General features: G+C 39.6%; 1 protein-coding gene and 1 long non-coding RNA gene across 10 annotated transcripts in view; one reads left to right on the top strand and one right to left on the bottom strand.

Moving 5' to 3' along the window:
• The window catches only part of LOC116421411, a 37,410-nt gene extending 22,795 nt beyond the window's left edge, over positions 1 to 14,615 (bottom strand). The window contains exon 1 of the long non-coding RNA XR_004231759.1: positions 14,220 to 14,615. This is a non-coding gene — a long non-coding RNA (uncharacterized LOC116421411). The remainder of the gene's footprint in view (positions 1 to 14,219) is intronic.
• Positions 1 to 23,966, top strand: part of ANK1 (ankyrin 1) — a 326,140-nt gene that overhangs the window by 165,283 nt on the left and 136,891 nt on the right. Inside the window, exon 1 of one of the 9 annotated variants that reach the window (XM_031950754.1) lies at positions 14,662 to 14,761. The exons of the other annotated variants lie outside the window; for them this stretch is intronic. Coding sequence (XP_031806614.1) covers positions 14,723 to 14,761 — 39 coding nt within the window. The 5' untranslated portion in view covers positions 14,662 to 14,722. Of the gene's footprint in view, positions 1 to 14,661; positions 14,762 to 23,966 lie in introns of those variants that run through there. 9 annotated transcript variants of the gene reach the window in all.

The raw sequence follows: 23,966 nt of genomic DNA, 5'->3' as shown, positions 1-23,966 counted from the left end.
AACTTTTTTTTCCTTCTTATTCTTGTCCCTTACTTTAAAATAATAATGCTAAAAAGCTTTTTTGCCTCTTTGCCCATTTGAGCACCACAATGATTTAATAATCATATATCTTACTGTATAATTATATTATTACTACATAATTATTATGTCTTTAATATATAATAATATAATATATATAATATTATGTATATAATAATGTAATATAATATGTCTTAATATAAATATTTCCTGTCACTAGGAAAGCTTTGAACTTGGAAAAGAGTTCACTCCCTTATTTTCATTCTCTCATCTTTTTAGCATCATAGCTGTCCTCCCATGGAGAAATCTTAGATCTTAGAGCATGAACTTTGAAGCCAGGGGTGAGAAGAGGAAAGAGACTCAGTTCAAAAACATTCGACAAATGTGTTAGGTCCTGAGGGGTATGCAAAGATGAATCATCTCTCTTAATCATTTTCTAATTTGTGCCATAGTAACTTTCCACTAAAGTCCTCCTCAAATACTTTGGCAAGCCTCTAAGGCATCTACCTAAGGCTTGCAGACCCTCCTAGGTACTACTGAGAAGCTGAGAAAGCTTTCATTATGGACCAGGTGAAAAAAATGCATATCTTAGCTTAGTTAAATATAAAGAAGTCTATCCTTAGGATGCATCTGATCATAGGATCATGGAAAGGGATGCTAGAAATTACCTCCAACCTCTTTATTGTATAGCTAAAGAAACGGAAACCAGATTTGTTAAGTGATTTTTCCAAGATCACACAGTCTATGGCAAAGCTGGAATTTGAATTCAATTCTGGAAAATTATTTTTTTAAATCAATAACAACTCTTAGATATGATCTACTAAGGCAAAGAAGGATGCCTATATTAGTGGAGGGAAAAGGGAAGGGAGGGAAAGAAAACAAATATATATTAAGCACCTATTATGTAGCAGGCACTGTGCTAAGCACTTTACAAATATTATCTCATTTGACCCTTACAGCAACTCCAGGAAGCACAGGTGCCATTATGAACCCTATTTTACAATTGAGGAAACTGAGTCAGAAAGAGGTTAAGTGATTTTCCCAGTATTCCACAGCAATTAAGTGTCTGTGACCAAATCTGAATTCAGGTCTCCCTGACCCCAGGCCCAGTTCACTGATCCATTCGTTTGCTCCTTATATACAATCACAGATCTTTAAATGATTGAAGAATTTTATTATCAATATGTATCCATCCCATCCCTCTACTGGATTGTGAACTCCTTGAGAGATGGGATTGTGTACTTTTCCATCTTTGTGTTTCAAGATCTGGGGGTTAATATTTTGTCATCAGAATTGCTAATTTTATCTGAAGAAAAATCATTTTAAAAATCTATCTTTACCTAACAGGGAGTTACTGTAGGCTAACCTGGGGTTTCAGGATTACCAAAAATAGAAGGAAAGAAAAGGGGCAATGAGTGAGAATGCTGCTGAGTAGGATACAATGGTATAACTGCTGAAAGTACTCTATTTCATCTGTGAATTTTGGGAGAGAGTTGTATCCATAGGAGCAAGACTGGAAATAGAGCAGATGAGAATTTTAGATCAAAGGGCAAATTATAGCTGACAATTAAGGACTCTTTACCAGAAGGTGAAACTATGTATACATTTTTTTTTCTCAAAAACATCTTAATGAAAGTGAAAATATCAATCAGTTCACTTAAAGGTATTCCAAGTGCCCCCTATTCCACTGCTTTTTTCAGTAAAGTAAAATATGTGCACAATAATCAATCGCTGAATCAATCAGCACATATTTATTAAGCCCCCTGGTGGCAGGCATTCTGGTAGGCACTAGGAAAGCAAAAAAAAAAAAAAAAAAAAAAAAAAAAGCCTCTGCCCTGAAAGAGTATACAATTTGATTAGAGGAGACAATATGTAAATGGGTATAGGTAGAAAATATCTGCAAAATGGACACAAAGTAATTTTATAAGAAGACTATTTTTCTTATTTTAAAAGTATTCCACATATAAAAGTATTTCATACATTTATAATATATATCAGTAATTTTTTTCTTTGAATATCTAAAAAGAAAGGAAAAAGAATGTCTAAGATACATTTTTGACAAAAAATAACATCCCCACTTTCCTCCCATACTCCCCCCTCCCTCCAAAAGTTTATTGAATTGAATTAACTAAGTTCTGGTCCCTGCCCACAAGGAACTTAAAATTTCATAGAGAAAAGAATTACATACTAAAGGGCTAAGGATTCTGTTTTTCATACTGGAAGGAAGAAGAAAAAGTAATGAAAAGAACTTCAAATCTGTCCCAGCAACAGAAATACTTTTTCAATCCCAGGACTCATTAGAAGCAACAGATATTCCACTGAGTCAGAGCCAAAAGGAAAAAAATGTAAACCAATAAGTCAATATTTAATTAGTTTCCCTTGGAAGAATAGTATATGTCCATAACTGGGACTAAGCAGGGAAATCCCTAGGTGACATTGAAGCAAAAATCCTAGAGTCTCTCTTGTGGTTTCCTACCCAGAAATCTCCAGTTCAACACTAGCCGTCTCATAGGATCCATGGAGTATTATTCTCATTAGTATTAAAAATAGAATACTTGGGGCTGCCAACCCTCTTAAAAGGAACATGATGAAGAGTGCCAGGCCATGGGGGGTAGGGGGTGGGGAGAGGAGCTGATATTTGACTCAGATCACCTCCTTAAATAAACTCCAGGGCTTGGGATCTCTTTCTGTGGCTAATTACCCACTGACTCTCCTCTATGGATAGGAGGACTAAGAAAAGTCCACTTTTCTCTTTTATTTTTCATTTTTCACTTCCAAGAGCATTCCAAAAGGATTGTAAGGTCTTGGGGGACCAGAGCTCTGTTTGATCCTATGTTTTGTTAAGTTAATACTCAGTTAATTGAATTGAATAATGAGGCTAAGAGTATGCAATGGAGTTGAGGGTGAGGATGGGGAGGGCAGTGATGTAAAAGTGAAGAAAACTTCTTTCTTTCCCATTCCCATCTCTATTCATGGTTTATAAAATCCCTAGACCATCCACCAGCCTCAGGTAACTGATAAATTCCCTTGGCTTTCTCAGTAATGGGTGGAGCTACTGGTAACTTTCCTTTATCGACAGACTACAGGGTTTCTGAGAGCTAGGGTGCCTCCCCTGCCTGTGGGTGAGGGGCAGAAGAGATAAGAAACAGTCAAGAACAGATATGTACTGCACCTGTCAGTGGGCTAAGGTCATAACACTCTTGGGGAGAAAACTGCTGGGGAGAAGTCATAAGCAGAGATCTCTAAGTTTAGCCATACACACAGCTCGGCATTTTCTCCAAAATTGGCTGGGGAATTGTTTTCCAGAAGTCTGCCTCTAACTGGGTTCACTGCGGAGAAAATTGAAATTGAGAATAATGTACTATTGTCCCACATGATTTAGTTGTTACATCAGAGATTTGGGGAGGGGAGCAATGGTCTTAATTCAAAGCATTTCTAACTGGAAAGAATCTTAGAGATGAGGCAGCATGGGAACAGTGACAAGAATGCTGGATAAAGAGGACCTTGATTCACATAGCAATCCTATAATTTATCACTTTGGGCAAGTCATTTGCCTTTACCAAGCCTCATTTTCTTCATCTGTAAAATTAGAGAGCTGGACTAGATGTCCTCAGGGGTCCTTGACAGCTCTTGACCTTGTCATCTGGTCCAGCTTCCTAGGCACTGTGATAAAAGAGATTGAATGCTGGACCTGGAGTCAGGAAGATTTGATCTGAATCCTGTTTCTGTGGGTCTTTGAGAAAGCTACTAACTTTACTGGTCCTTAGAAACAGGATTCAGATCAAATCATCTGTAAAAGCTGGGAAGAATAAAACACATAGTACCTATCTTATAGGGCTGTCCTGAAGTACAAATGAGATAATGCAAGTGTCATATAAATGTCAGTTATTATTATTATTCCAGATAGAGGATACCAAACCCTGAAAAGTGAAGTAATAGAAATAATTAACATGACAATAATAATAGCTAACATGTACATAGTCCTTTAAGGTTTACAAAACTCTTTACAAATACTATCTCATTTTATACACATAAATATTATTATCCCCAATTTTTCAGATGAGGAAATTGAAACAAAGGAAGTAACTTATCCAAAGTGACATAGCACAAAAAAAGACTTTATATTATATCCTAGAGAAAATAGGGAAGTTTATGGGGGTGTGGTGACGTGACCAATCTGACACTTTAGGAAAATTATTTTGATGGCTGAATGTAGGATGTATTGGAGTGAGAGAGACTGGAACTTGGAAACCAGTTAGAAGGCAATTGCTATAGTCCCAGTGAGAGACCATGAGGGTCTCCACTAGAATGAAGGCTAAAAGAATAGAGAGAGAGGATGTATGCAAGGCATGTTGTAGTTAAAGCAATTGCAAGATCTGTCACTTGGTTGACTATGTGTGTGTGTGTGTGTGTGTGTGTGTATACATATATATATATGTATATATACATATATATATATATACACAGAGACAGAGAGAGACAGAGAGAGAGACAGAGAGACAGAGATAGTGAGAGAAAGAAGGGGGAGAAAGAATAAGAAAAAGTTAGAGAAAGACACAGAGACAGAAAGGCAAAGACAGAGAGGAAGTAGAGAAAGACACATGCACACAGAGGGGCAGAAACAGAAAGAGAGACACAGAGAAACAGAAAGACAGACACACAGAGAGAGATAGTGAGAAAAAAAGGAGGAAGGAAGAATGAAAGAGAGACAGAGAGAGACACAGAGATGTGAGAAAAGGGGGAAAGAGACAGAGAGGGGGAGAGGGAGAAGGAGAGGGAGGGAGAGGAAGAGGGAGGGAGAGAAATGAAGATGACATTGAGGTTGTGAACCTGGGGGCCTAGAAGGAAGGTGGTATTCTCAAAGGTTCAGATATTGCCCCATTGGGCACCAGACTAGTTGCTTGAATGATACCAGGGAGTGCAGCAAAACTAAGATTCCACTCTCAGGCCTTAACTTTGTGCAAACCTTCTCATTTTAGAACTCTCTTTCTCTCTCTATGGAACAGGATGCTTTGAGAGGTGAGTGCTCTCTTATCTCATCAGAAATTGTTAGTAGAGGCTTGATGTCCACTTGGCAAGAGATGCCATGAAACAAAGCAATTCTTAAAGTGGGATTCAGGACCTCCTTTTGGGGGAATTGTTGATATCAAAACTATATGCATTCTAATATGTTTTAATTTCTTATGTGGAAAAATATAAATATAACCCATAAAAGCTCTTTAGGGTCCATATTAATTTTTAAGAGTAGAAATGGGCCCAAAGACCAAAAACTTTGAGAAGCAGTTATGGAGGATATTCCTGTTGAGGCCTCCAATATCACTTCTAGATCTGAGATTCTATATTTTAAGAGGCACTTCTGACCCCGGACAGTAAAATACTACAGAGTTCAGAAGAAGGTGACATCACTGAGGTCTGAGTTAATCAGGGAAGGCTTCCTGGAAGAGATGAAATTCAAATCTTGAAACAGTGAGCAAGACACATACATACCTGAAAGAACAGCTGACAAGAGAATGAAGCTCTTGCCAGGTCTTCCATAAAAATGAACTAAATGAGTGTTATAGAATGAGGAGCAATGTGACATATGGAAAGAAGGTTGGACAAGGAAACCCAGGTTCGAGGTTAAGCACTGAGGCAGTTACGTGATATGGTGGACCTGAGTTCAAATCCAGCCTCATTTACTAGAAGTATGACCTGAAGCAAGTCACCACTGCCTGCCTCAGTTTCTCCACCTGTAAAGCAGGGATCATAATAGCACCTACCTCCCAGGGGTGGTTGTGAGGATAAAATGAGAATATATATTAAAGCATTTTGCAAATCTTAAAGTTTGATATGAATGCTAGTTATAATTATTTCATTTCAGTTTCTTCATTTGTTTTCAAGAAAATTGGACTGAATAGTCTCTAAAGCTCCTTCCAGTATCATCTTATATAATTCTGTGGTCCATACCCACTCTTTGTGGGAGGTGGCCTGGGAATAATAGTCTTTGTCCAGGTAAAGAGCAATGTTTGTCAGTTATTCTGGGCTAGCAGGGGGGGGGGGGGGGGGGGGGGGGGGGGGGGGGGGGGGGGGGGGGGGGGGGGGGGGGGGGGGGGGGGAACAGAGAGTTCTTGACATTTCAGGAAAAAAATGAGGAAGAGCCACTATGAGCTTCATCTCAAGCTACTTCCTATGATGTTTTTCTTAGATCCTGATCTTATTCTTTGTGTGTGCAGAAATACGTCACAAAAATAGAAATGAGCCCAGGGTTTAAAGTATCACAAAGTATATCTTTCTCCTCCCATAGGGAAAAAAATCTGACAAAACCTAATTTATTTGAAAGGACAAACCACATGGCATAGGCCCCCAGTGCTTTGTTGTCCTTACTCGAACATAAAAAAAGAAGAAAAAACTGCAGACTTTTGCTAGAATCCCCCAGCTTCCTTCTTTGTAAGATGAGGGGATTGGACTAGATCTTGGGTGCCATGGCACTTATGTTTTATCTTTCTTATCATAATGCATATGTGAATGTGTGTGTGTGTGAGTGTGTGTGTGTGTGAGAGTGAAAGAGAGAGACAGGGACAGAGACAGACAGAAAGAGATGCAGAAACAGAGAGAAAGAGTAAGAGACAGAGAAAAGGGAGAGAGAAGACAGCAGAAAGGAAGGGTAAAGGGAGAGAAAGAGAAAGACACACAGAGAGAAAGAGACAGAGACAGACAGAGAGAGAATAAGAGGGAAAGAAGGAAGGAAAGGGGAAAGAAGGCAGAGGGGAGAAAGAGACAGACAGAGCTAGAGAGAAAGGGAGAGAAAGAAAGAGACAGAGACAAAAAGAAAGAGAGAGACAGAGGGAGACGGAAACAGAGGAAGAGACAGAGACCGAAAGTAAGAGTGAGAGAGGAGACAGAGAGGGAAGGGAGGGTGGAGGGGGAGAAAGAGAGATACAGTGAGAAAGACAGAGACACAGAGAGAAAGAGAGTAAAAGACAGAGAGAGGAGAGGGAGACATACACAGAGATATACATGAAGAGACAGACAAAGAGATAGAGACTGAGATGGGGGGGGGGGAAGAGAGAGACAGGCAGACAGACATACAGACACAGACAGAGACATACACAGAGACAAACACAGAGAGAAATCCTATTTCTGGATTGTGAGCTTCATGAGGATGACAGGATCATTTCTCTCCAGTACCTATGTACTCCCCAAACACAGTGCTTTCTGCATATTGTAATAAGAACTTAATAAATGTTTGTTGAAATGGAAGATTATCCCTGAGGGTCAGTTCCCTTTCAGTTCTGACCTTCCATATGCTGTTTCTATGCCAGCTCCGACACTCTATGTTCTGAGATCCATTCTGGTTTTGACAGTCTATACTCTAAAACGTATTCTAGCTCCAATAATCTAAATTGTAATTCTGACATTGAATGATCTATAATTCAAGTTAAGGAGAGCAGAATGATGAGGTTGACAGAGAAACAATTTCAGAATATGAATGACATAGATTTAAATCTCAATAAATACAAACACACATACATGCTTACTACCTTTGTAACTATGGGAAAGTCATTTAACTCTCCTGGGCCTCAGTTTCCTCATCTGTAAAATAAGACGGTCTCTGAGATTCTTTCCATTGATGGTCCTATAAACACACTGACTTTTGACACTGGGGAAGTCATGTAATCCTCAATACTCATACTCCTACTAGTTGACAATTGTAGGACATTTGAAAATCTGAATAAAGATAGATAGATAGATAGATGGATGGATGGATGGATAGATGATAACCATTATTGGTCAGTAGTTTTTCAGTCATATCTGGCTTTTCATAACTCCCTTTGGAGTTTTCTTAGCAAAGATACTAGAGTGATTTGCCATTTCCTTCTCTAGATATAGACAGATAGATATAGATATTGATATTGGCGGCAACTATGTGGTGCAGTGGATAGAGATCTAGGCCTGGAGTCAGAAAGACTTGAGTTCAAATTTAGCCTTGGACACACAATTGTGTGATCCTGGCCATTCATTTAACCCAGTTTGCCACAGTTTACTTATCCATAAAATGAATGGAGAAGGAAGGAGAAGGAAATGACAAACTAGTATCTTTGTCAAGAAAACTAAAAATAGGATCATGAAGAGCCCAACACCACTGAAAAATGAGTGAATAATTTAGACATATATTACAAATTATATATAGATATCATGAGAGGGTTTCCTCATTGGAAATTCCCTACCCAGATGAAATTCCAAATTGAGATCACATTTCAAGGTGCCTGCCAGCTCTGAGGTTCTGAATATGGTTCTAAATACTTAGCAAATATCATTTGAAAAACTACCTGATTACACACAACATGTGCGAGTGGTCTCATCTTCAGTGGGAGTCTGATAGAGCTTTGCCTCCTTCAACCCCAGTTTTACAGAAGCTTTCTAGGGAAGGTCTGCTTAGATGTACATGAAGATGATTTGGAGAAGTCAAAAAAGAAGATTTAAATTACAGAATAATAACAGTTCATATTTATGTAGCACCTTGTGGTTTACGGAGCACTTTCCTCCCACAACCCTTTGATTTAGGTAGCATAGGTATTATTATCCCCACTCTTCAGATGAGGAAATGAAATCTCAGAAAAGTTCAACAATTTTCCCCACAGCCACACAGCTTTTAAGTTCTGGATCTGACACTTAGACTCAAGTCATCTCATTTCAAATTCTGTGCTCTTTTGAGTAAGCCGCAAAAAGGGAATACCTTTGTGGTTAAGAGTGTGGGGAGAATAAATCATTAAAAAAAATTACTAATATTTCCCGCTTCTGAAATCAGAGGCCTCAAAGGGACCTCCAGTAGACACATACACTCTGACTGTCTGTCTGTCTGTCTCTTTCTGTTTCTGTCTCTGTCTCTTTTCTCTCCCTTTTCTATCTCTATTTCTGTCTCTTTTCTATTTCTATTTTCTATTTCTGTCTCTATATTCTGTCTCTGTCTCACTATCTCTCTCTGTCTCTTTTGCCGTCTGTCTGCCTGCCTTGTCTCCCTCCCAATCCTTCACCTTTTCTATCTCTACTTCTTTGTCTATCTCACCCTGTCTCTATCTCTTCCTTTTTCTGAAAAATATGACAACTCAAAAAGACAAATTCAGGAGATCCCTTAACATCCCTTCACAATCTCTGTCCTTTTCTGTTTCTCTATTTATGTCTCTGTATCTCTTTCTCCTTCTTTCTCTTTGTCTCTTGATTCCTAAAATTCTCCAATAAAGATTTGAGGAATTCTTCCTTCTGTCTCATCTAGAGTCTTAGTATTGCAAAATAACCCCATTATCTTCATGTCCTGCCTTTGCTGGATATGGAGAACTGAAGACTCTCTTCTGTATGAAGAGGGGCTTGATACAGGCATGTTACAGATATGTGAGCATGACAGGGAGTGATAAGTAGTCAGGAGCAGTCCTGGCAGCTTTTCCAAGGGCCTCATCATCTCCTCTGCACTCCGGCATAGCCCCAGGAGGGAGAGTTGTAAAGCAAGGAGAGGACTCCCATAATCCCCCAAACCAGGGGCAAATGTGGGGGAAAATTTTTGGGACCATTTATCCTGGAGAAGAGAAAACTCAGGGAAGATCTCTCTTAGTTGTCTCAGAGTATTTAGAAGGGCCATCATGTGGAAGTCAGATTAGTCAGCCAGTCAACAAGCATTTATTTGGCACCTACTGGATGCCAGGCACTCTTTTAAATCCTAAAGCTACAAAGGAAGGCAACAACAGTTGCTGCTTTCAGAGAACTTACATTCTAATGAAGGAGACGAGGTAAATACCAGGGAATATATATACAGACCAAGTGGAAAGCAGTCTCAGAGGGAAGGTACCAACAGATGGAGGAACTGGGAAAGGTCTCCTGCAGAAGATAGTGTTTTAAGTTGAGTTTTGATGGGAATTAGGAAAGTTAATAGGTAGAGAGGTGAGGAAGGAGAGCAGAGCTAGGAAGATCAAAGTTCCAGAGAAGTAAATTTAAACTTTATGTAGAAATACAAACAAAAAAAAAATAAAATTTGCCTTACAAATCTCAAAATCCTCATAAAGTAATGGTTTCCCCCATTGGCATGTGGATAGATATTTAACAATCAGCTGGGAGAGGGGGAGAGGGAGGGAAGAGGAAAGAAAGTATACCTTATATATTTCCAAGTTTAATCTCCAATATAAGCACTTTCTCTTTTATTTTATTAAATCTAGATAATCAATAAAATTAAGTCAAGCTCTAATTTAAAGCATTTGCTGGTTTTTGAGATGTGAACTCTATATGCATTTAATAATCGGCTCTCAAAAGCCAGCTTGAGCTGACTCCAACATACCTTTGGCTCCCCTTCATTATAGCCTTCAAATTGAGGCTAGATTCTTCTTCAAACCTGGATCCAGTTAGTTTACTTAGGAGGTCCCTTCTAAGTTTGAGATTCTGGGACTTTGTTCTTAATATGTCAATCAATTGATTATTGCCAGTGGCCCAGCATTGTTAAGTTAGGAACCAGGACAGAGTCTAGAAGCTTTAGATGTTGTCCTTACAACTGAATAGGGAAGATAAGCCCTAGGCATGAATAAGCCTAAAGTGGGACAGAATGTGAAAGAACTACCAAGAAACAGAAACCAAGTGGTCACTACTGATAGGAAGGACCCATAACAGCCTGTGAGGTGTTTGATGCAAGAGGGATCACCTGTTTTACAGATGAGAAAATTGAGTGTCCCAGAGGAAAAACGTCTTGCCCTGGATCATATAGCCAATCAATTAACAAGCATTTATTAAATGCTTACTATGTGCTAGGTAAAGCTAGAAAGCATCAAAATCAGACAGGAATAGAACCTAAAGCCCCTGATTTCAAGCATGTGTCCTTTATACTTCACCACTGTGGAGATAGGAATATAGGAATACATGTACCAGACACTATGCTAAATACTTTATAAATATTATCTCATTCGGTCCTAATAACAACCATGGGAGATAGGTGCTATTATTAAACCCATTTTATAGTTGAGGAAACTGAACCAGACAGAGTTCAAGTGATTTCCCAAGATTACACAGTGAATGAGGTAAGATTTTAACTCAGATCTTCCTCATTGGAATGGTTCAGTGAATACAACACTAAGCCTGAAGTTAGGAAGTCCTCAATTTAAATTCAGCCTCTGATAATTAGTCAAGTTACCAGCAAGTCAGTTACCCCTCTTTGCCTCAGTTTCCTCATTTGTAAAATGAGCTAGAGAAGGAATGGCAAATCACTCCAGTATCTATGTCCAGGACATATCTGAGACATGTTCTAAATTCTGGAATTTGTGCCTGAGATTTATCAAACTTCATCATAGTCTTCACCTGAGAGCTGACCTGACTTAATTTGAAGCTCTATGCTCCAGCATATCACATTATCCTTGAAAGGCATCATGTGGTAGTGGAAACAACACTGAACAAGATATCAGAAGACATCTTAGGATGTCTAATGCTAAATGTCTCTGCTAATTACTGCTTGCATTACCTTGAACGTTACTTTGCCCTTTGTTCTTTTAGTTTTCTCAACTATAAACTTCAAAAAGGCTTGTGAAGAGTCAGATATGAATGAAAAAATGAGTAAACAACAATTTCATGATTCCAGTCCCAGTGTTCTGTCCACTGCCCACTTTTTGTAGATTCAGCTTCAGTTTCAAATCCACTGTGACTTGCTCATTTTTTCCTTGTGCACAATCCATATCTTAACTGCGCCATTTTGCTCTCATTAAACATCAAAGTGAACCCAGTTAGAGTCTAGAATAGTAACTTGCTGATTGAGAAATTATCTTTGGGACTCCTTGTTACGGTAGGATGTGGAGATTTTGAGCCCAGTCTCAATTCCCTAAGATATACAGTTGAGATATACAGGATTTGCTTTGCTTTAGTCATTGTAATTCATCAATGGAAGCAGGACTGCAGAATAGAAAAAAACAAAACACTAGAGCTAGAGACAAGAAATCTAGGGTTGAGTTCTAATTCAATTTTTTCCATTGTAGCATGATGTTTTTTAAGGATCCATGGTTAGCCTGCTGCAGTGCAGGGTGCTAAGCTTAGAGTCACAGATCCTGGATTCATATCCAGCTCTGCCCCCTGATATCTGTATGATCATACTTGTGTGATACTTTGGGCAAGACATTTAACTTCCTCAGGCCTCAGTTGCTCTATCTATAAAATGGGGGTATTAAATCTACCATGAAAAGTAGGCAGTGCAAATTTATTTTGTATAATGCTAGAAGATTCTAAATATACATTTTATTAGTATGATACAAGTTCCCTGGATAAATACACCTCCCTCCAAAATTGGGAGCAATTTCAACAGCATCAGGATAAGTCTCCTAGGGTTTTTCAGAAGACAATCAGACATTGGTGCTGAGTTCTTTAAGAAAACTACCATTACAAAAAAAAAAAGAAAAAGAAAGAAAAGAAAACTACCATTACTTACTTTTTTCCTGGGAAGAAGGGAAATAGCAATGACCCACCACACTTAGAAATTGAGCATTATAAGAATTTGTCCAACCTGCTTTGTGGGGTCCCACCCAAAAGAACCTCCTCCAGGGATAGAGCATGGGTATAGGAGCTGTAGAGGAAAGGGTTTGCATGTGCCTGAGATTTATCAAACTTCATCATAGTCTTCACCTGAGAGCTGACCTGACTTAATTTGAAGCTCTATGCTCCAGCATGTCACATTATCCTTGAAAGGCATCATGTGGTAGTGGAAACAACACTGAACAAGATATCAGAAGACATCTTAGGATGTCTAATGCTAAATGTCTCTGCTAATTACTGCTTGCATTACCTTGAACATTACTTTGCCCTTTGTTCTTTTAGTTTTCTCAACTATAAAATGGACTTCACTAGATCAGGGTTCTTAACCTACTACCTGTTACTTGAAAAAAATTAATAACTATATCCTACTACCATTTGGCTTCCTTTGTAATTATATATGCATTTTATTTTATTCCAGATATTATTTTTTATTTATATTTATCCTGATAATAATAATATCCAGAGGCTTCATCAGGTTGCCAAAGAAATCCATAACATAAAAAAGGATGACAACTCCAGGACTAGATAATTTTTAACATTTTTACCCATTTCCCAAATCATGTGATAAACTTTAGTTTTTGTAAAATAGAAATGCTACCTTCCCCATCTGAGTTGTGTGGGAAATGTTTCTAAAACTGTAAAATGCTACATAAATATGAGCCAGAATTTTTCTTGCTACCTTCCCTCCCCAACCTTGATCTGTATCCCCTCCGGGATCATTTCTGCACTCGCATTGAACATGTTTATCACAGTGGACATATCTGAGACATGTTCTAAATTCTGGAAGCATCTCCATCACTAACACATAGAAACCAATAATCAAGGGACTTGAGTTTAAGATTAAGGTCTGACACTAAGTAACTGTGCCAGCTGAGGTAAACCCCATGGAATCTATGGTCTAATTTCTTCATCTGTAAAAATGAAAGGATTAAATCAGAAAGCCTCTGGGGTCCCTTCCAGCTCTGAACTTCTATGCATTCATGAATGTATGGGACTCTAGGAGGGTAAACTGGGGGAATTGAATTCCAGATATTTGCATCATACTTGCAGATTGGGGCAGTGAAAAAAAAAAAAAAGATTACTAACTATAACAACAACAATCACACACAGAGACCTGGGAGATATAGTACTAAACGATCTTAATATCAATAAAACTACTGTGTGTTGACTATGGCCTACCTCCCTGCCGCTTTTCCTGCTGATATTTCAGCCTTTAATCCCTGAGCCCTGTCTTTATCAACTCCTGGTGTCATCCAGAATACTTTGCTGAGTGCCCTTGGCTCAATGAATGAATTAGGTGTGTTTCCACCTCGGCTCCTTTCAGTGACCTCTTCAGGCAAAGAAGAAAATAATAGCTATTACTGCACCAAGTGCGTACATTGACAATCCCATAAGCACAGTGCTGTAGAAACTCAAAGAAGACAGAAGGGGTAGGGGGGAGAGGAAGAGGCTAGAGAGGGAGAGCTGTGCAGGAGCGGAGAGAGGGGAGGAAGATTGCCTGCCGGCTTGAGAGAGACCGCAATAACAGATTTTTCCTGGCCATCAGCTTCATTCCGTGGCTTAGCTCTGGAGCAGGCTGTCATAGGCTGATTAGCTGGTATCTTAGGACAGGATGTAAGCACTTGAAACATGCAAATTGGTTATGGGGCATAAATAGAGTTTGCTGAGCTCACCCTGGGCATCTTAGCAGACTCCAGGGCCCCTTCGTTCTGTCATTTAGGGTGTGTAGGAAGAAGGAGACATGCAGGAGAGCCATGCAGCTCGGGGCTCGACTTCTCCATTGGACGTATACGATTTCTTTATGCATCTGCCGGACTTTTCCTCTCTCCCATTTTCAGGACAGCACCTGCAGCTCTGACCCACCCCCTTCTCTTGGCAGCAGTCTGCTTCCCTCCGGAGACGGCTCCGTATTAACTATCCCGTCTGACATAATAATGGAGAGAAAATGAAGAAATTCCATTAGTAGCTGGCCAGCGCAGGGTCTCTGTGGTGCACTGGAGCCGGGAGGAAGAAGCCTGTATTTTTAGCTAGAATGCCATGTAACTTACTGGCTCTCGAGATGTAACTTACAGGCTCTGGCAAAGCTGGGGCAATAGATAAGTAAGGTTGGGGGGGTGGGGTGGGGGGAAGCCAGAGAAGGGAGACAGGGCTCGGATTTCAGCTCAAGTGCTGGACTATGGCAGCGAGACAGGGCAGGTCCGATCCAGACCCTGCTGTGAGTATACAACCTGCTTGTTCGGCTCTAATGAAAGAAAGCTTCTTGTTGCTTTTCTGTTTTTAATTACGAAGGGACTTGGGTCTGCCTCGCCTGTTCCCTGGGCTCCGGGAAGCCGGCCAGCTGCATGCGAGCCGCTTTGCTATTGGAGCCCATGTGTTGCTATCATTTTAATCTGTGTAAGGGCTGCTGTAACTAAATGGACCGGGAAGCTGACTGCTGAAGGGGGTAGGAGAAGAGAATGGAGGGGGAAGAGGGGAGAAGTAAGAAGGGGAGGGGGGAGGTGAGGAGAAAAGGGGCTTAATTAACTTCCAAGGGGCTTTCCGTGGCAGGGCTTTTGGTGCAGAGATTGAAATCCCTTTCCAGCGTAGCCGAACTGCTGCTGTGTACTTTTGCTGCCTCATACTGAGACACACAGGGAGGCTTCCAGCAGAATCCAGAGGAAAATTCCTCCGGACTTAGGAGGCTGCAGCTGAAAATGGTCCCCTAATTTAGCTTGCTGTGAATGCTCAAAGATCCGGCTTAAAAACCTGTAGCTTTCACGCTGCGCTTCCCTCCTCATTTTAAGGGGAAGGGGCAAGATATGTCCTTTTGAGGAAGCAATTGGGAATGAACAGTTCTGTCCCATTAGGTTCTTTGCATAGCAAACAAACTGAAATCCCTGTTGCCCCATCCAGATTTCTCTTCTGTCATTGGCTGCATCCTTCACCTCAGTCTCACAAACCTGGCAGGGAAAATTAAGGTAGGCATTACATTGATTTTTTTTTTCCTTCACCAAAGCAGGACAACAGTCCCTTCTTCCCCCCCCCCCCCGCCCCCATTTGCTAGGTCCAAAGTAGCTGTTGTAGGCTTGTGGTTTGTTTTCTGAAGTTCATTGAAAGCCTTACTCCATCAGAAAGTGCCCTTTTAGATGCCAACTGATTTCCTCCCCCACAAGATGAGAATGTTCTCACTGAATGGATTTCAATGAAGAAAAAACTTCACTGGGGCTGTGTCTTACCATTCCCAGGATTTTACAGTATCTTGCAGGATCATTATTCCAGCCTAAAACATCTTATATCCCCCATAGTATTTTATAAATATTCATTCTAGTGAAAGGTAATAGATATATCACAAGCCAGCCTTATGAACAGTAAGACTTGGATTCAGATTTTATCTTGAATACCTCCTGGCAGTAGGTCACCTAACCTTTCAATGCTTCTAATTAAGTCTTTAAGACTATAAGTCCTAATATGATCTGCCAATCTGAAATGGTGTGGTTAATTTTCTTATTGGGAGTTCCCTAAATCAACAAAATCATGTGCCATATAAATTAAAAAATAAAACAAGCCCAACCTAGTTATAAATAAACATCGTACTTTGTATACTGGGATGTTAAAATGACTGAGGCAGAAGACTCAAGGCTTAACAGCAAGGGGCACCTTTAATAGCTTATGAATGCAGAAGGAACAAGATAGAAGGTTTCTACAGTTAGAACTGGAAGAGACAACAGAGGTCATTGAGTATCATCCTCTCATCCTTCAGATGAGGGACTAAAGCTCAGATATTTGTTCAGGGTCACACAGCTACTAAGTTTCTCTGGAAGAATTTGAATTTGGGTCTTCCTGACACCTCCAGCACTCTATTCATTATGACATGATTTTTCCCAATGCAACACAACTATGTTGATGATTAAAAAGAACCCAGGAATCCTGGTTCTCTGGCCAGTGCCAGTTTTAATTACTCACTGATTCTTTTGATTTTCTGATTTCATGTTTTCAGTGGGAGGGGTATTAATACAATCTTTTATGATAATGTATAAAGCTTTATTTAGTAGTAAAACTTCCTAGAACAAATTTGAAAGATATTATCATCATTATTATTGAACACCTCACAGTAGCTGAAGATCCTCTTTTGCTCAGGAACTGAGGGAAGGGGAGCAGAGAGCACGTGTGTTGGACTATTGTTTATGGATTTTTTGTATAGAGGTTAGAATCAGTCCCCTAGAACTATTTGTGTGAACTAGTCATTCTAGACGATTGGGAGGTGGTACAAGATAGACAAAATGACCCAACTTAAGAGAATTTAAAAGCATGAATAGGAATTGTATCTGCAAAGGCATGGAGATGCGGTTAGTGCTTTCTTGCTAGGAAAGTTAGAAATGGTTTTCCTAAACTAGCAGGATTTCAACTGAAACTAAGGGCTTTAAGAAAGAGATTCTGCTGATAGCTTGTTGTTTGACCCTGAAGGGTGGTTTTCTGATCATTTGTTCTGAATTCACATTTTTGTCTTGGTTTTTTCCTTTAAAATCCGTATTTCGCTGTGTAAATATTGTAAACAGGAGAACTCTCATGTGAAGCCTAAGGTAACTAGAGCATTTGAGGAGAAAGAGGCAGAGACAGATAAAATTAGAGATAGAGAGAGATGGAAGACAGACAAAAAGACAGAAATAAAGAGATAGACAGCTAGAGAGAAAGAGAGACAAAGACAGGAACAGATAAAGAAGGGAGGGAGAGACAGAGAGACAGACACAGAAAGAGACAAAGAAGGGGGAGAGAGAGAAACAGAGACAAAGAGACAGAGAGAAAAAGACAGACAGAGACAGAGAGGAGGAGGGGGGAGGGAGGAAAGGGAGGGGAGGACAGGGAGAGGGAGAGGGAGAGGGAGAGGGAGAGGGAGAGGGAGAGGGAGAGGGGGAGAGAGAGAGAGAGAGGGAAGAGAGGGAGAGGGAGAGGGAAGAGAGAGAGGGAGAGGGAGAGGGAGAGACAGAGACAGAGACAGAGAAACAGAGAGACAGAGAGATAGAGAGAAACAGAGAGACAGAGAGACAGAGAGAAACAAAGAGACAGAGAGACAGAGAGAGACAGACAGTGACAGAGAGAAAGAGAGACAGAGAAACAGAGAGAGAGACAGAGAGAGACACAGAGAGAGACAGACAGAGAGAGAAAGAGATTGGAAATGATGAGATTCCATCCCTCTGGGGTTCATATCTTCTTGAAAACTAAGCTTCTCATCCTCTATTATGTCACAAACCCTACTTTCAACTCTACCTTCTCACCCATGTTAAAAGGCATGCTGACATTTAAAAGCATTCTCCCTGCCTCTTTCCTAGCCCATGGTGGGTGCCCCCTGGGTTTTGATCTATTGCCATATTAGCATCTTCCCTCACAGGAAGTGCAAAGTTTAATAATAGTCTCGGTGTCTCAGTTACCTACAACTCATTCCCCTTACATCCTGTGCTCCTTTTGGAATTTAATTCACTTCCTTTCCTTTCCTTTCTTCTTATTTCCTCGCTAAGAACTGTAGCTAGCCCAGACTCTGTTAACTCAGATAACTTATTTCCTCCCTCTAGTTTATTATATAAAGGATTGCCAATGGAAGGTAAAAATAGTTGGATTATGTGGTTATATGTGTGTTTGAGGGAAGTCCAAGATTAATTACAGTCATCCCTGAGGGCAATTGACAGAAAAGGTATGAAATTATGCCATAAATTTCTCCCTAATCCCACTATATTTAGCCCCCAGTTAAATTTAAAAGTTAAAAATCATAGGACTAAAAGAAGAGGTGACTTAGTTGGGTAAGCAAGAGTGAGGGATGGACAAAGTCTGAGAATATACAAGACTCAGAGGAAGGCCTCCAGGTAGAACTATCAATCAGCAGACAAATATTGTATCTATTTTGTGCAACACTATGCAAAGTACTGAAGATACTATAACAAAAATGGAATAGTCCTTGCCCTCAAAGAACTTACATTCTAGCAAAGGCGGTAATACATACAGATATTCCTAAAAGATAAATCCTCTGTGATTTATGGGAAGGTGTAGGTAAAAATGTATGAGAAATCAATTATTTGGGAAACATTTTCTAAGTGCCAACTATATCCAGGTAGTCTGCCAAACACTGAGGATACAAAAAAGACAAAAGACAATCTGTTCCTGCCCTCAAGGAACTTACAATCTAATGGGAGAGATTACATGTAAATAAATATACAGAGCACACTATATATAGGATAAATAGGAAATACTTAGCAGAGGGAAGGCATTATGAGGAAAATCTTCCTGTAAAAGATGAGAAAGTGTGAACAGACTGAGGAATGAAATCACATAATATGAGCAGGCATGAATGAGTTGTGATCTTCATGAGTAAAGGGAATATTCATGCCAATGAGATTATGGATTGACTAATTTATCAAAATATAAATCAGATTACAGTGAATATTGTAATGCCAGGTACTCTGTAGATCTTTTTTAAAACGGGAAGATGTCAGTGATATGAAATAAGGCAGTATAATAACAAGGGCTGGGTTGTGTGATTTATTTCATCCTTCAAGATCTTAGAGAAGGAAAAGAGCACTGTATTTTGGAGTGGAAGGGGAAGGTTTTGTAGAGATGGGACTGTGATAGTCATGTAAGATTTAAGGTCTTAAAGGTCATATAAAATTTGAATTGACAAAGAGGCAAGGGAAAGACATCTATATGAAATAGAAGCATGAAGGCAGGGATGTATTGGGGTTTGGGGGAGAGGATTAGTAAAGAGATCGGTCTGGAAGAAATGGAAAACTCATGCAGTAGGACAGAAGAGGAAGATGAGATCTTTTGATGCAAAATTGAATCGTTTAGGCTTGATTCTTTGGCAACAGGAAATCATTATAGGATCTACAACAAGGAAAGTGCTATGAAGATTCAGTGTATGAGTAACAATCTGTCTGGTAACAACTTGAGGGATAAAATAGCGAAGTAGTATGGGTGGTCAGGGGCTGAGCTGGTTGGAAGCAAGCATGACTGGGTTTGTATTTTCTCAAATTGAGATTCCAACAGGGAACTCACCAGATAGAGGAAGAAGTCACAAGCATGGAGACATTATGAGTAAGGAGCAGGCCATTGGGATAGAGGTAGAGAAAGAATTTGGAATGAGGAGCTAAACCAGGTGGGAAGTGAACATATCTGGGTGGGTTGTGGAAAGACCCTTGGGTTTCTCAGCTATTTGCCATCAAAGAGACCATATGCAAATCACTTAACTCCTCTGGAACCCAGTTTCTTCATCTGTAAAATGAGACTAAATGGTTTTTAAATTCCTCTTCATCTCTGACATTCAGCAACTGTAGAATTTAATTTCAGATACTCTGAGCTGATAGAGGGCAACTAAGTAGCAACAGGAACCAGTTCCCTCATTTTATAGAGGAGAAAATGAAGGCTCAGAGCAGATAAGTGATTTGTCCAAAGTGACAGGTTTAAGTGGCAAAGGCAGAGCTGGAAGAAACCTTAGAATTTGTGCCATTCAACTTTTTATCTTATGCTGGAATTGCTTCTATCACAAATGCTGGTCTGGGCTCTACTTGGATATTTCTAGAGATGGAGAATGCCATATCTTACAAGATAGTCTGTTCTATTGCTGGAAAAATGTAATATCATACATTTTTTTTTCTGAAATTTGTCCCCTTGATTCTCTTCTGTCCTTGAGGACTAAGTAGAACATGTTTTCTCCCCCTTCAAAGGGGGAGTCATGTCATCCCTTCAAAGATGACAACTCCTTAGCCAAACAAAATGGCACACCTTCCCAGTCATCTAGGTCTGCAATCTCCATGCCATCCTCAATCTGTCACTCTCTTCACCCCACATGTCCAATCTATTTCTCAATCTTGTCATTTTTTCTTTCCTAACATCTTTTTTATGTAGTCCCTTCTCTGTGCTTATATGGCTGCAATCCTTACCATCTCCTGCCTGGACCATGGCTATAGCTCTTAAACTGATCTTCCTGCCTTCTCCACCAAAATCAAATTAGCTACCACAATGATCTTTTTAAAACATAGGCTGAACTAAGCATGTTGTCCCCACCTGACCCCTGTTCAATGAACTCCAATGGCTCCTTATTACTTCCAGGATCAAATATAAAAATTCTCTTCTTGGCATTTAAAGCCCTTCGTAATTTGGCCTCTTCTTACCTTCTCAACCTTCTTACACCTTATTCCCTTTGACACTCACTACGATCTGTAAAACTGGCCTTGCTGTTCCTCCACATAATACCGTATCTCCTGACTGTACCTTTTCTTGGAAAGGATCCTCCTCAATTTGGTATCTTTGCTTCCCTGGCTTCCTTCAAGACTCAGCTCAAATTCCATCTGCTGAGAGAGACCTGTCCCAGTTCCCTAGTGCCTCAGCGCCTTCCTGACTGAGATTATGTTCCTTTTAGTCTGAATATATCTTATTTGTTCCTATTTGCATTTATTTTCATTCATTAGAATATAAATTCTTTAAGAGTAGGAATATTTTCCCCCTTCCTTTGTAGCCCCAGACCTGAATGCCTGGGTTGATAAAGGACAAATAAGTGTTTGTTGATTGACAGACAAATTGTCTGAACGAGGGAAAAATGGTAGGAGGGGGGAAGGAAGCACAGGATGGCCAGGGGGAAGAAAGAAGCCACTAGATTCTGATACTTTGAAAGAATGTGGTAAAAACATAGTCATGGCACTTGATTTATTGCCTGTGCTTAACGTGACAAAACCTGGGGGTGTTCATTTATTTTTTGTGTTTTTGTTGCCTCCAGTTGGTCCTTTACATTCAAGATAAATAAGTGTTGCTGGTGGTAAGTGGTGTATATGGACAAAGAGGAATTAGAGAGATGAACCATAGTCAGGAAATGAAAATCTTTCACTTTGATGAGAGGAGCAGAGCTGGGCTCAGCTTCTCTGACCTCATCTCTATTTCCTCTTTACCGTGCTATGCTACATTTCAAGACTACAGGAATGTTCCATCTTCCCAGCTCCATCCCCTAAATCGTCTCTTCTTCATGTTGGACATCCCAAGCTCCAGTTTTCAATCCTCTCATCTACCTGATTGCCCCAGACTTGTTGCAGGTTATTAATGCCTTTTTATTGCTATTTTCATTTCCTCCCAAGCCAATGGTCTATTTGCCCATAAAATTTCTGTTAAGTTAAAAGGAATGAATTAGGGTGGAGCAAACCCAACTTTCTTTCATTACTATCATGGGCGTGATCATCCTTCCTTGTACCTAAATTCAAAATCCCAATGTCAATCTCACTTCCTCACCCTTACTCCCCCCCCCCCCCCCCCCCCCCCCCCCCCCCCGCAATATCTAATCAGTAGTCATATCTCATTTTTAAAACCACAGCATTTCTCACAATTGCTCCCTTCTCTCTATTTCCTTGGCCATCATACTTCAGAACTTTATCACTTCTGGCCTGGTCTATTATAATAGTATCCTAATTGGTCTCCCTGTCATAAGCCTCCCTGAAATCCAGTACATTTTCTTCACAGTCTTCAAAAGTGTCTTTTCCAAAAGGCAAATCTCAGCATAGTCACTCCCTCCCCTCATTGAATAAAGTTCAATGGCTTCCACTTAATTCTAGGGTCCAGGATGTCCCAAAATTCTTGGTACAATTTAAAGGTTTTAATTGCTTTCAGAAGTTTAAATACTACAAGCTTACCCCCAAAGCCACCATATTTGAAAGTTTATTTAAATTTCTTTTATACTTATTTCATTTCATGAATTTCTGAGTAATTAATTTAATATTTAAATTTTAACAATATAAAGCACTTTTATTACCCATTATGTATTTGACAGTTTCTGGATAACACTTTCTCACACTGGTGGATCAAAGAGAAGGTCAGTTCTCTTGATTAACTACCATGGTACTTAATTGATTTCAATTATCAATTATCAATTAGGCTATTTCTTGTGTGGTCATGTCAAAGCAGTCATGTATGTATCAAAACCTCATTCGTTGAATATTCTTTGAATGAGTAGGATTACAAATGCAATCTTTTCAGTCACTGAGTGACAACTGATTGAAGTTTTTGCAAAGTTATATTGAATTCTAATAAGAAACATCAATAATTTTAAAAAATTAACAATTAACTTTGGGAATGTTGCTTTTTATAAGTTTGAAGCATTTATAATTCTGAAGTTAATAAAACTTGAAACTGAATTAAGATTTTTGGGACACTCTGTGTGAAGTCTTCTATGTAACATTTAGTTCTAAATACAACCTGGCTCCATCCTGCCCTCTAATCTGCTTAGATTTTACTCTAATCCATACTACATGATCTAGCCAGACTGGTCTGCTTACTCTTCCTTGTACACAAAACTCCATCTCCAGTTTACATGCCTTTGAACTGACCATCCCCCATGATTAGAATGCTCTCCTTCCCATACTCCCATCTTTTTGAAAATCTGGGTTACTTTAAGACTTAGGGTAAGTGTTTCCACTTCCATGAGATTTTTCCAGATCCCCACCTCTAGCTGCTAATGCCTTGTATCTACTTTATATTTGTTATGTATATATCTATGTATGTGTCTCCCCTATTAGATTGTAAGCTCCTGGATGGCAGGGACAACTTTTTGCCCCTTTTTGTATCCCTAGCTCTTAACACAGTTGCGGTAGGCCATTGATGAATGTTTACTGATTCTTCTTAAATTGTCTTGATTCTTGAAGGTAGGAATTTCATATTTATTTTTATATTTTGTGTTTGTTTTTGTATTTTCAGCACCTGCCATGGAAACACTGGCTTGTTTACTGATTGATTCATCTTCATGTATTTGAAGGGCTATTAAAGGATTAGATTTGATTTATTCTGCTTGGTCCCAGAGGGTAGAACTACGACCATGGGCAGGCATTGCAAAAAAGTGAATTTAGTCTTGGTGTAATGAAAAACTTCCAAAATTAGAGTTATCCATGAATGAAATGAGTAGCCTTGTGAGAGTGAGATCTCTCTCATTAGAGGTCATCATGCAAAGATTGGATGACTATTTTCTGTGTATACTGCAGAAGGGATTCTTGATCAGTTATGAATTGGTGGTCCAATGGTCATTGCAGTCTGTTCCAACTGTGCAGTTCTGTGAAGGGTGGGAATCTTGAAGCATCAAATTTAAAAACCAAATGAAAGGTTATCAGGATAATTGGTTTCACCCCAACAGTGACTGGATCCACCATCTCTAATAAATTTTTCCTTAATGAACTTTTGATCCCCTATGATCTTTGTGAACATTGATTCTCAGAGTTGGAATAGACCTTATTGCTCATTAGATCCAATGTGTACTTGACCTAGAATCACTATTGGTTTATCTCTAACAAATAGCTTTCTAGTCTTCACTGGATGGGGTACCTGAACTATAACTCTGAAGAAAGAGAAGGATGTTAGCAAAGATAAGTAGGGAATGTGGGCTAGGAATGGGGATGACCTATATTTATATGGAGGTGAGAGTTAGC

This window comes from Sarcophilus harrisii, chromosome 2, assembly GCF_902635505.1.
Source record: "Sarcophilus harrisii chromosome 2, mSarHar1.11, whole genome shotgun sequence".
Classification (NCBI taxonomy): Eukaryota; Metazoa; Chordata; class Mammalia; order Dasyuromorphia; family Dasyuridae; genus Sarcophilus; species Sarcophilus harrisii.
This window is presented reverse-complemented; position numbering and strand designations above follow the sequence as displayed.